Source organism: Lepisosteus platostomus, chromosome 4 (assembly GCF_059453375.1).
Source record: "Lepisosteus platostomus isolate fLepPlt1 chromosome 4, fLepPlt1.hap1, whole genome shotgun sequence".
NCBI lineage: Eukaryota > Metazoa > Chordata > Actinopteri > Semionotiformes > Lepisosteidae > Lepisosteus > Lepisosteus platostomus.
In genome coordinates, this window is record NC_142614.1 from 56,152,870 (window position 1) to 56,165,205 (window position 12,336).

General features: G+C 40.5%; 1 protein-coding gene across 2 annotated transcripts in view; it reads left to right on the top strand.

The window, feature by feature from the left end:
* Nucleotides 1-1,889: 1,889 nt before the first annotated feature.
* Nucleotides 1,890-12,336, top strand: part of mcc (MCC regulator of WNT signaling pathway) — a 203,397-nt gene continuing 192,950 nt past the window's right edge. The window contains exon 1 of one of the 2 annotated variants that reach the window (XM_088629945.1): nucleotides 1,890-2,220. In XM_088629945.1, coding sequence (XP_088486071.1) covers nucleotides 2,093-2,220 — 128 coding nt within the window. In that variant the 5' untranslated portion in view covers nucleotides 1,890-2,092. The remainder of the gene's footprint in view (nucleotides 2,221-12,336) is intronic. The other variant, XM_088629944.1, reaches the window with a different exon arrangement.

Here is a 12,336-nt window from a genome sequence, read left to right on the forward strand (position 1 = left end):
AGATATAAAAAAATACATGACCATAGGTATCCTCAAATAAAAAGTCTATGTTGGAATTAGACACTGCGTGTATGTTAAACAAAATGTAAAAGTTATCACTGCATTTGTTACATTTGGTAGCTTCTTTTTAATGTTAATGCAATTTTGTGATGTATTTTAAATAGTGCACGTAAGGCTGGCTGGGGTTTCCAAATTTTGTACTGCGTCCCTGATGTAGACCAGACCAGCTCTGGTCACTCTGAATTCATGATACATGACTTGGGAAGAATGTTTTGAAAATGTGGTTGTTGGTGGCACAAAAGGGAAAGGAGCTTGGAGAAAATTCATTTTATATTGCTCAGAATAATACATATTTACCAGCAGCCATATCACCCTGCAACTCACAACTGGCAATCCACTGAAGCTGATGAGCCTGACCACTGCTCATCATGATAAGGCTGCTGGAAGATTGATAAGGCTGCTGGAAGAGGTATTAGATGGGCCTGCAGCCTGTGAGGGTCCTAATGCCCCAATATAGTGATGGGGTCACTACACTGTAAAAAGGCGCCGTCCTTCAGATGAGACGTAAAACCGTATCCCGACTCTCTGTGGTCATTAAAATCCCAGGGTGTTTCTCGAAAAGAGTAGGGGTCTAACCCCGGCATCCTGGCCAAATTTCCCATTGGCCCTTACCAATCATTGCCTCCAAATAATCCCCATCTATGAATTGGCTTCATTACTCTGCTCTCCTCCCCACTGATAGCTAATGTGTGGTGAGCATTCTGGCGCACTATGGCTGCCTTCGCATTATCCAGGTGGGGCTGCACATTGGTGGTGGTGGAGGGGAGTCCCCATTACCTGTAGACCGTTTTGAGTGGAGTGTCCAGAGGATTTATTATTATTATTATTATTAGTAGTAGTAGTAGTAGTAGTAGTAGTAGTAGTAGTAGTATATCAATTTGAATATTACAGGGAAGAACTACAGTACTTGTTTTGTGGAACTTGGAATCTCTTTGAATAAAGCATCAACTTAATGAAGTAATGATTTATTAGGACTATATACTGTAGCTAGGCAACATGTACAGAAAATGTCAAAGCTACCTCATAAATTGAGTTACTTTGGTTTATTGGAAAGAAAATAGTTGAAAACCATCAGCTCAATTTAAATTGTATTTTAACTGGAAAGTCAATTAAGCCATTTGCTTAACTAAATTCAACCGAATTCTGAATCTACTGTAGGTTAGGCATATGGACAGAAGTAGTCAACGTTGCCCGTGGCCTGTGAGCCAAAAGCAGAAAACATTCTTAAGTATTTAATATTCCACATAATTATTATTTTAAACGAATTACCGTATGTTCGTTTATGCGAACTGGGCTGATATGTTTTGTGTAGTGAATGAGGACTTTACTACGTTCACTATGATGAATACAAAAACCTTAAAATATTTAAATGAAATCTCACACGAAACGGTTTTTAAGGGACACAGTCCCGCTTCATTAGAATATCGTGCAATGTATTAATAAAATTACCTTTCTGCATTAATTGAAGGAGGTAGGGCTAATTAATGCGAGTCTTGCTTTGGGCAAAACGTTTCACTGGAACAACATCCCGAAGCCGATTATGGCTAACCGAATTTAAGAAAACAAACGAATTGCATTTTAGTTTCAATATTTGTTTTAACCAGATATTTAATTTGGGCATGAACTCCCATTTACAGAGATACCGTCTCAGCCTCTCGCTATTCATTGTTTGACGTTTCACACTGCTGTGAAGAGGTGTGAACTATATTTATATAATGCCCAGTTTGAGGCGAGAATTATTCCTTAGATCTTCGCAATTCAGAAGGGGCTCGGAGTGTCTCTCTGCCAAGCCCAGCCCACTTTCCTCCCAACATCTCGCCCGGGCGCGCGCACTCACACACGCAGGCTTGGGGATTGAGTGGTGCACGCGCACCTCGCTGGTGGGTGAAGTGCCTGTAGCCTTGTTTGCATTGTGAGCTGCCAATGCTCCTGCGAAGGCTGGCGATTGTCTGGTGCAGCAGTTAGCTCGCCGACGTCGGAGACCTCTCCGGACCGGGGGGCTGATAAGTGCGGCTGGAGACCGGGGTTGATCATGGCGGCGGCCGCGGTGGAGGTGAGCCTGAGCAGCGGCAGCAGCGACACATCCAGCACCGGTGAAGAAGAGAGGATGAGGAGGCTCTTTCAGACTTGTGACGGAGACGGAGACGGATATATCAGCAGGTAATAACACAAAGGGAGCTATAGAGACTGCGAGCAGGTTATTTCTAAAAGTTTTTTGCCCCCTTAGACATCATGTTTGTGAAAAATTGGGCTTCGCACACAGTCGAATACAAATAGTAGCGTTTCATCGCTTCAACAAGTTTGAACAAACTTCGGTATGGACTTGGATAAAGTCCTAGAGTTTTTTTCCAGCTCTCGCAGCGTTCGTAAAGTTCCGAATTGCGTGGTGCAAGAGGCTTTTCGTGTTTCTTTACAAATGATAACTGTAGATTTGCCATGCACGGCTTTCTTTATACAGAGAAGGGATGCATGCTAGCGTACCCCCACTAATCACTGACTGCGAAAATGTCGCAGGGGTTGCTTGTGGTCAAGCAACTGCAGACAGTTGTGAAGCCAGACGATCTAAAACGATGTCATACCTGTCTTTAAAGTTGTGCAGTACCACAAGGAACGCTCTTTGGTGGTGACAGAAATATTTTCACAACGATTCACGTTATATGCTCCGTCCTGAATATCTAACATATAGAAAAGTCAAATATAGTGAAAATATGTTTAGCCCCATTTACCATTACGGTGGTTTTGGGCAAGTACTGAAAGGTTTCATTGCAACCCCATGTGCAGTATCGTGTCAGTGAAATACTGCAATTATTTGCAGTGTTTTTCAGTATCTACTATATGTATTCGGTACTGTACCTGCAAACACAAAGGCAAGGCTTTTTTTTTTCCGACACAGTGCTAGAACTGTAGTTTTTCTGTTTTTGTTTTCAGGAGAATATTTTAAAGACCAAGGAGATGTTTTAAATATGTATGCAGTACCACCAAATATTTGGAATGGCATCATATGATACGGAGAGAGGATTTGGGGGGAAAAAAAGTGACATGAATTTCTGAGCTATATCAGGATGGCTTATGGGCAGTATTGTAAATCCAGCGCCTAGTCCACCCCAGTGTCATGGACTTTTGAGTAAACTCAATAGTTAAACTAATGTGAGTCCGTGAATCTTCACAGACAGTGTGTGTGTGTGGGGGGGGGTAGTGATTAACATACCCTGGGGTTGTTCAGATATGAGTCTTCACCAATACCACTGTGAAATTCAACTGTTAAGCCTATTTGGAGTTCCCTCTTAATTTAAGTGGTGAAGCAATTTTTTTCTTCACTTCTCTACTTCACTTCAGTTCTTTTCCATTCCTCTTAACCCTCTATACTTCGGACTTTAAGTACAACTCAAAGTCATGCCACCTGCAGAAGTTCTCAGATGACTCTGCAATTGTGGGATGTATCAAGGGTGAGCAGGAGGAGGAGTACAGAGGACTGGTCAGCAGCTTTGTGGAGTGGTGTGGGGTGAACCACTTGGAACTGAATGTAACAAAGACAAAGGAACTGGTGGTAGATTTCAGGAGGAAAAAGGTCAGACCTACTCCTGTCTACATCCATGGGAGTGTCATGGAGATGGTGGACTTGTACAAGTACTTGGGACTGCACATCGACGATAGACTGGAATGGTCTAAGAACATCGAGGCCATCTATAAGAAGGGACAGAGCCAACTTTACTTCTTGAGGAGGCTCAGGTCCTTCAATGTATGTAGTAAGATACTTCATATGTTCTATCAGTCGGTGGTAGCGAGCGCCATTTTCTACGCAGTGGTATGCTGGGGCCCTGGGATTAGAGCAGTGGATTCTAAAAGGCTGAACAAGCTCATCAGGAGAGCAAGCTCTGTCACTGGGTCTGACCTGGACCCCTTGGAGGTAGTGGCTGAGAGGAGAATGGTGTCCAAACTGTTTCTGGACTGAACGCATCTACACATCTACTGCTACATCTGTTCTCTTTCTTTTCTTTTCCCGTTTACAACCGTTTTTTGTGCAATATATGCCAGGGACCTGTGCAATACATTTATATCTATATCTATATTTACATCTATATTTATATTCATATGTGTGATACGATTTTTCTGTGTACTGTTCTGTTCTAGTTTGTTCTTTGTGTGTCTGGACTGTGAGTAACTCTTTTAGTGCATCCCTCACTGTACTGATTGTATTGTACTATTATTATATCATTCGTTACACTGTGGCTGTGTTGTCTGTGTTAAGCTGCTGTTGCACTGCAATTTCCCTCACGGGATCAATAAAGTATCAATCTATCTACCTGATCTGCCGTCATATTTCAGTTAAATGGCTGCTATGTGTTAACCAGATAAGCACTACACGTCAGATGTGGATACAGTATCTCCCCTCCTATGTGTGATAGAAAGTGCTATAAACTGTATAAATGCATTTAAATAAGTATCGTCAAAGTCCGATTCTTTGACCGACTGTTGCTATTCCTAAAATGAACGTTGGCTTGAAATGTCCAGTGGAATCCAGTGCCAAGTGCAAGTATCACCGTTGGCAAAGTTGGAATTTTACTGAAGTATAAATTTAGTGATAATTCTGGGTTAGGGTGGAGTAATATAAGATTTCAGGATGCTGCACTTGAGTTCAGGATGGATTTGTCTTCCCCTCAACAAAGTTGGTGTCCAAAAAGAAGTCCTGTGCAGTCTAGTTTCCTAGTTTCGTTGGTAATGAAAGGGCTGTGTTCTCATGTCTTTCTTCTACTAAGTACTTGTGACACAAAAAGAAATTGCTCTTTGAGATCGTAGCATTTATTAAATAAATGTCACCTTAGGAATGACTTTTTCCAATGTTTTCAGTAAATGTTATATTTCTGATTTCAGACAGGATTTAGAGTTTGCTGTGGATGGAAAACAGTCACAAAAAGAAGTAAAGCTGGTTGTATTTGCAGCAGTAGTAGACCTCTGGTGCTTCTTACAAAAAAATTGTCATTGAGATGTTAAGATCAGGAATGGGTGTATACCAGGAACATATATTAAAATAAATGTGCCATTTTAATTTATAGAAATCAACAGCTTCTAAACCATGAGGGAATTCTTCCATAGCTCTTTAGTCATTTAACTCAGTAGTCATTCAAATGTCTGGTATAAAGAAACGTTTCTGTCATTTGATACTCATATGATTGCAGGATACTTCATAGTGTCTATAGTACCATTTCTTCATGGTTAATAGATGTTTATAAGAGATTGAGGCTGTTAATTGTAATAGTAACCTTTTAAACATTTTTAGACCCATACATCTTTTTTTAAAGTCAGAAAGAAAGTGTTGAATACATACTTTTATTTGCTAAGATAACGTATGTCATTTATTAAACTGAAAGTGTAGTCTTGTAGTGAAAGTGCATCAGTATGCTTTGCCCCTAGCAAATAGAGCTTTGGAATCTGAAAATTACAGAAAGAACTACCAATCTTTAAACAGAAGAACGAGATAGATTTTGTCCAATGTGAGTGTAAACATAACCATCTTAACTAACAGTCTTAAATTGAACTAAATTTATACGCTCACACAAACCCAAGCATTGAGCCTAACTTTGACATAAGTCTAAATTTCATTGTATCTTATTTTAAAAGATATAGATGATGGTGAAGACTACACAAAGGCCACTGTTTGTTTAGATATTGAAACACGCCTTTCTGTAGCGGTTTGTTAATTTAAAGCAGACTTCTCAAACCTTGTTGTGCTGTAGTTACCTGCCATTATTGCAAAAATGCTTGGGATTTTCTGAAGCCAGTGTGGGGATTTTTCACTTCTGTTATATAGAATACCTCTAATAGCATGTGGGCCCACTCCAGCAGTGATGGCAGCTGTAAAATGTTCGGGCATCAGTCCCGTAAGATGGTCACCAGTTTCCCTCAATGTCTGTGGGTCTCCTCACAAACCATGGAATTTCTGTGTCTCTTGGTTCAGTAGTATCTTGTGGCACAAATTGCCTTTCCCATTGGTGGTATTGGAACCAGTCTAACAGTTATGCCAACTTACATTAGCTCCTCATTAGAGAAAAGGCCTTACCTGGAGCTACATTATAGTCCTTAAGAGTCATGGGGCATCCTATGTGCTGGTCCATTAACACTACCTTGGGCAAAACATGTAATTTGTAGGGAAATATTCCATTGTCTAAAGTTTTGCTGTGTCGTTTGTGATCACCGATATGTCCATTACATGTGTAATAAAACTAAATGCTGCAGTAATTGTCTTTGGCCTTTCTGAAAACATGAACATACTTGGAACAAATACCCAGACTGCCAAACTAGCCTGCTAGAACAATACTCAGGATTACGTTACTTAGTATTGGTTTTCATGTTGGATGCTGAGACATATCTTTGTGGTTGCCTCCACAGACACTTAAATGTATAATATAAGAGAAGGTTCAAAAGGAGTTTCTAATTGCATAGTTTTCTAAGGGTTCATTTAAATTGTGCTTAATGTACGTTTACAAAAGTGATATTAAGCAATATAAATCATGCTTAAAAATAATTTTGCAGTCTTGTTCTTGTTTTTGCCAAGTGTGAGAATCTGGCTGTTAGCATTCAATTGACATCGTAGAAGAACGGCTTAGAAACTTCCCATAAACTGCTGTTTGTCTAACAGCTACCTTAAGAAGGGAAAGATGAAAAGGACATGTACAGTGTTCTTCAATCATCACATGAAGGATTAATGTGATTCTTTTCATAGTTTTAAGAAATGAAGGCTTTGATGCTGGAAATGAAGACCGCTTTCACTCGATCATTACAACATGTCTAAATAGCACACAAGTTTGTGATTTGATTTGTAGGTAATAAAACTAAACTGCCTGCTTTAGAGTAGATTAATGTAAAATCACATTTGTTACATGTTAAAAACATTTGCCCGTTTGCAAAAAAGGCACACTTTGAATACAGTCGTTTTTTTAAAATTACAATTTCTTACATTCCTCCATAACTGAGGAGAATGGGTTTGATGGGGTTCTCTCCATTGTCTCTTAATGATTTCATACCTGTTGTTTTTCTCCAGTTCAACCAGTTCTGGCTGTGGAACTGCAGTGAAACATAACTGAGTGTGGCCTCCTCTCCTGTGGGCTTTTTTGTGGTTCTTAAAATTGGTTTTAACAGATATACTTATCCAAAGAAGCTTACAAAATTTAGAAATCTAAAGTAAACATAAAAGAAAATTCAGAGGCAGGCGTGTGAGGTGTAGGTAAGAAATCGTTGATGATGAGAAAGAAGGGCTACCATGAAGTATCGGCTGGTAGCGGGCGGCACGGTGGTGCCATGGTTAGCATTCCTGCCTTGTACCACGATGCTGTGGTCCTTGGTTCAGTTCTGCATCTGGGGTGCTGTCTGTGTGGAGTTTGTATGTTCTCCTCGTATTTACATCAGTTTTCTCTGGTTGCTCCAGCTTCCTCCCCCAGTCCAAAGGCATACTGGTAGGTTAATTGGCTTCTAAAAAAACCGGCCCTGGTGTTTGTGCCTGTGTGCCATGTGATGTAGTGGTGTCTTGTTCAGGGTGTACCCTGCCTTGTGCCTGTTGCTTGATGGGATAGGCCCCTCCTCCCCCGTGACTCTGTATTGGAGAAAGTGGTTAGAAAATGCAGGAATCAACTGGTAGTAAAAGTTTACAGCAGTGGGCAGGTGATCTTGGGTGCTTACCTCTGAAGGGGAAGGCCACTAGACCGCTGTGCCGCTGCGTGTTTTGCTGACCCGAACCTGTCTGCAGTCCTGAGTGTGCTGTGGGCCGTGAGCACAGCCACTGGAATGTCTGACATGGCAGGATGTGGCAAGCAGACAGCAGGCAGCAAGAAAAACATAACAGGTCTAATGCAGTAGCTTGAAAGGGAGAAAATGGGAGAAAAAAGTTAAAAATAAGACATGCAGAAAGTAAAATAAGCCAAAAGCCATCATCGCTCTACAGCGAGTTTCAATCACAAACTGATTCCCAACATTTGATTTAGAGGGAATGTAAAAAATGGACAGTTGCCTGTGATTTGAGCTTGACAGCTGTGCACTTCCACTTACGTAAATGTTACTATAAATGTTATGCTGTTGAAACATTTATTACAATGTATGACCTGTAATGTGGAATTATTTATTCATTGTATTTCAGATATTTGTTTTCAAAAATATTTTTTACCTTTACCTTTTTATTCAGATTTCAAGCAGGTGACTTTTAGCAGGGTTGAAGGTGGTAAATTTGTGGTAACAATTATATTAAAAGGTATTTTTATATTAAGATTATGAAATTGTAACCCACCTACTTGAGCATTAATACATTATTTATGAAACTATACCAGTGTTCTTATGGTATGTTCAGGGAAGTCTGGTTTCCATTAATATTGTCCTGTTTTCACCATCTTACTGAACATCATTGTGTGAAAATTAAGCTATAATAATTAGGTAAAACATTAAGCATTTATGCTGAATGGATCTACTGTACGTTCCTGATTTATTGGCATCCACTGATATAATTATAGTTATTGGTACTACAGACGAAACTTTGGTGGGGTTGAGAAAACTTTACCGCAGTTTTCCTAACACTGAGAGCACAGAATTATGTCCAAGACTTGAAAAGAATTATTAAATATCTTCTTGGCACAACTCTAAGAGTTTAATTGCACAAGGTATGGGATCTGTTGTATCAGATTCCTTTGCCTTTTGAAGTAAGAAGTGAATATCTTTTGCAATTTTAATAAATACTGTTTGTTTTAGAAAGTGTGCAGAAGCCAGTGTAAATGTGTTCAAGCTGAAAACCACAAGACTTGTTTCAAAAATTCCACCAAGGACTCGGGATTTGCTTTTAATGACTTATAGTGAATACAGATTGTATTATGATCTATTATGTTGCGTACTCATGGTGTTGGTACAAGCCTGGCCTGAAAGGTGACCCCAAAGCTCTTCTGACAGTCTAGCATCTCAAAATTCGCATTATTTTCTCCTCGTTCCCCATCGGGTATCTCCTGAGTCTCTTCCCAGTTCTTTTAATAGCTCTGCTTTGATTCAGTAGCTCGCAGTCCTTTGCTGTTTTTGTGTTAAAATCCTTTAACCAATACCGAAACGTAAATTGGAAAGAGCAGGGAAAATGAACGACGTTCTCCATCATCTGAGGCACCCGTTGCCACCATCAGCAACTCGTGATCATACATCTTCATGTGTGTTCTCATCCCATCTTCATGACGATAACTGCAGTCTAGAACTGTAAAATTGTGTGCTTCAAGTTAATTTTTAGAATGGACAACTAAAAACTGTAATCCTCTGTTTTCTGTCTTGTTTCAGTTTTTGTATATATGACGTATGAGGTGTATATCTGATTTAGGAGAACTTGTCTGTATGTGTTTTTTGTTGCTCGGGAATGTATCCCCTGTGATTTAGGGTGACTGGGTGTGTTTACTGTATGTGTAATGTTTGTCATGCAAAATATTTGCTACTTTATTTTTACCAGACCAAGTTGCTTACATGTTAAATTCAATTACTGGAAGCAAAACTTTGCTGCAGTATCAAGCATTTGTAAAATAGGTCGCCTGTATTGGAAAGAGTGTGTACCCCTCAGGTTTTGCAGTGCACGTTGTGAGCTACAACCGCTCTGGCATGGGTTTGTTCCACTCTGGGGTGTGTTGCAGCCGCAGTGGCCGGCTGCCTTGGTCGCCGTGAAGACCGTTTGTGCAGAACACCTGTCGTTAGTGAGAATTCTCACGGCGGTAGGTGTTCTGAGGGGGTTTAACCCTGTGCTTTCTCTCCTCGACGATCCGGCATTGATGTCACTCTTCATCACTATGCTCCTGAGCCACCTCACAGTGTCCCAGTGGATCCCCTTCCTGTTCCTGGTTTCCAGTTCTCTCGGGCTGTACCTCGGAGCTCAGCCTGGGGCTGTGCTGTCCAGAGGATTCAAGTTGCTGACGGGACTTGAGGACAGGTCTCTGCTTCGGACCCGGGGCCTCAGCAGATGTCTCCTTAGACCCAGTTCAGACGGTGCCTGGGAATTCAATTCCGTCTGCTTTCAGGCGCTTCCTAGGAGAACTGTCTTCAGGGAGACTGCACTGACAGTGCACGCCTGGCCAGGACTGAGGAGAATACCCCCTGAGGGCATGCGCCTTGAACCAGCTCCTGGAACCCTCCAGTCGGACCGCCCTGATTTGGTGTTTCCTGGAAGTTGGAGCCCTCTACCTTGCGATGCCCTGTGGACGAAGCACAGCTGTGGACTTTGCTGGTTCTTTCCTGCACCGGCCTTTCTTTTTCTCCCTTTCCTGTGTCTCAGTCTGTCTGTCTGCGTACACCCTGGGCAACTCCAGTGGGCTGACCACTATCCAGCACCTCCTTTCTCCACGTAGTTTAACTTCTCCATCCAGACTCAGTTTGGCAGCAACCAGCCTGAGGAGAAACTGCCAGTGTTGCGCACGAGATACTGAGAGCTGACCGCTCCATCTGCACGGTGGGGCCCAAGCTCTTGAATCCATAACACCTACAGCTCCCATGAAAGCTCTGCATTTTACAGTTAGTATCAATTTATCATTAAGGGAAAAATGCCACTATCTTTTATAGGTTTGATAGCTTGGAATGATTTCCTCAAACGTGACTGAATTGACATTGTAGAGTCATGGGTCCTGCTGCTACTCGGTTCTTTTTTTGTCTGTTTTGAGTCGCAACATTCTGTTTTTTAACCCAAGAATGGAATTTGTTTGAGACTGTTATTTCCTAATTATCAGAAGAGACATGCCAGGGGATGCAAAAGGAAATTAAGTCAGTATGAAGCTGGGGCTTATGCGTATTTTAGGGGGATGTTCAGGAGGGAAAATAACAAAAATTAAGACTTATACACTGTCATTAGAACTAATTTTAAAATGAAAAAATATTTTTAAAATAGTGTGTTTTTAAGGCACTTTGTGTATATGACCTAGTATTAATCACCATCAATGTTAATATAAGCAAGATCTGTCTTTTGAGTCTGTTGTATGTTTCTTATTGTACTTACATGTCAAATTTTATGGCCTTCTGCTCCCAGACTATTGGGTATTTTATGGCAATTTAGCAAATATCCTTTCTTGGCATCAGATATTTGCCTAGCGGGAACACCTGCTGTTGATTGTTTCATGTTTAAGGTCAGTGCAGATGTGGTGCTGTTGGTGTGGGTGAGAAAACATATTGTTCCTGTATTTATTAATGTGTTAGTTTTATGAAACTGTGTCACAGTTCATATGTATTGGTAGCCTTAGTGGTATGGTGGCTTATTGTTGATAATGTAAAAAAAATCCTCGCTTTAAAAGGGGTGTTCAGTATCAGAGTAACTATACAATGATTTGTATTTCTGTCATTCTTACGGACACATTATACAGGAATGCCCTTTTAGCTGAGGTTGACTTAAAATGCGTTAATATATTTGGGTTTTTCATGGAAATGAAAATTTACAACCATTAAACTTAAGCTATTATTCTCTGAACCAGCTGTTTGGGCTGAGCCGTCTGAGAGGAGTCCAGTCATGCTGATGAAAGTCATTAAGCACTTCTTCCTGAAGAACAGCTGCTTGGATTTGTATTAACCGACTTCTGTGGGTACAAAGTAAAGCTCTATGCATGGTGTTTCATAAATCAAAGATACTTAAATGTTAGAATTTTGTGGTGTGCCTTCAACTTCAAGCTCCTTTTTTTCCCCAATTTCAAACATTTTATTTAACGAGGCATAAAACGAGGTTTTATTCCCTTCAAAAGCTTTTTCAAGTGAAAACTATCGCCCTGTCCCTGTAAAGTCATGGGGGGTTGCTGGCTTGAATGAGCTGTTAGCGAAACCTTTGCAGTGAACTAAAGGCTTGTGCCTCTCTGCTGAACTAAATTAACTATATTCTTCAATTAAATGTAACTTTTGACTTTTGAAACTGCTTCTGTTGTTGGAGTGTTTTCTTTAAAATAAAGAATATACAGTATACCCATACCTCTTTTTCCACAAGTTTTTAAATGAAAATTTAATACCCACTTTTTGAATAACAAAAGCCAACTTTGAAACTATGAAGAAAATGTTGAAACCAGAATCGTACGACACATTTCGTATTGAGTGACACGAGAGACACACGTGCAGTGTGACGTGTGATACGGTTCACCGCTTCTTGCTTCATGCGTTGTTTGATATTGTGTGCGTGCTCTTTTCATGGAAGAAAATATGTGGTTTAGACTTCATTGAAAGGTGTTAAAATGAAAATTGTGAGTGTGTGTAATTACACAAAAGTAAATGAAGTGTTTGCTGTACAGTGCAGTACTTAGGTATGATTAA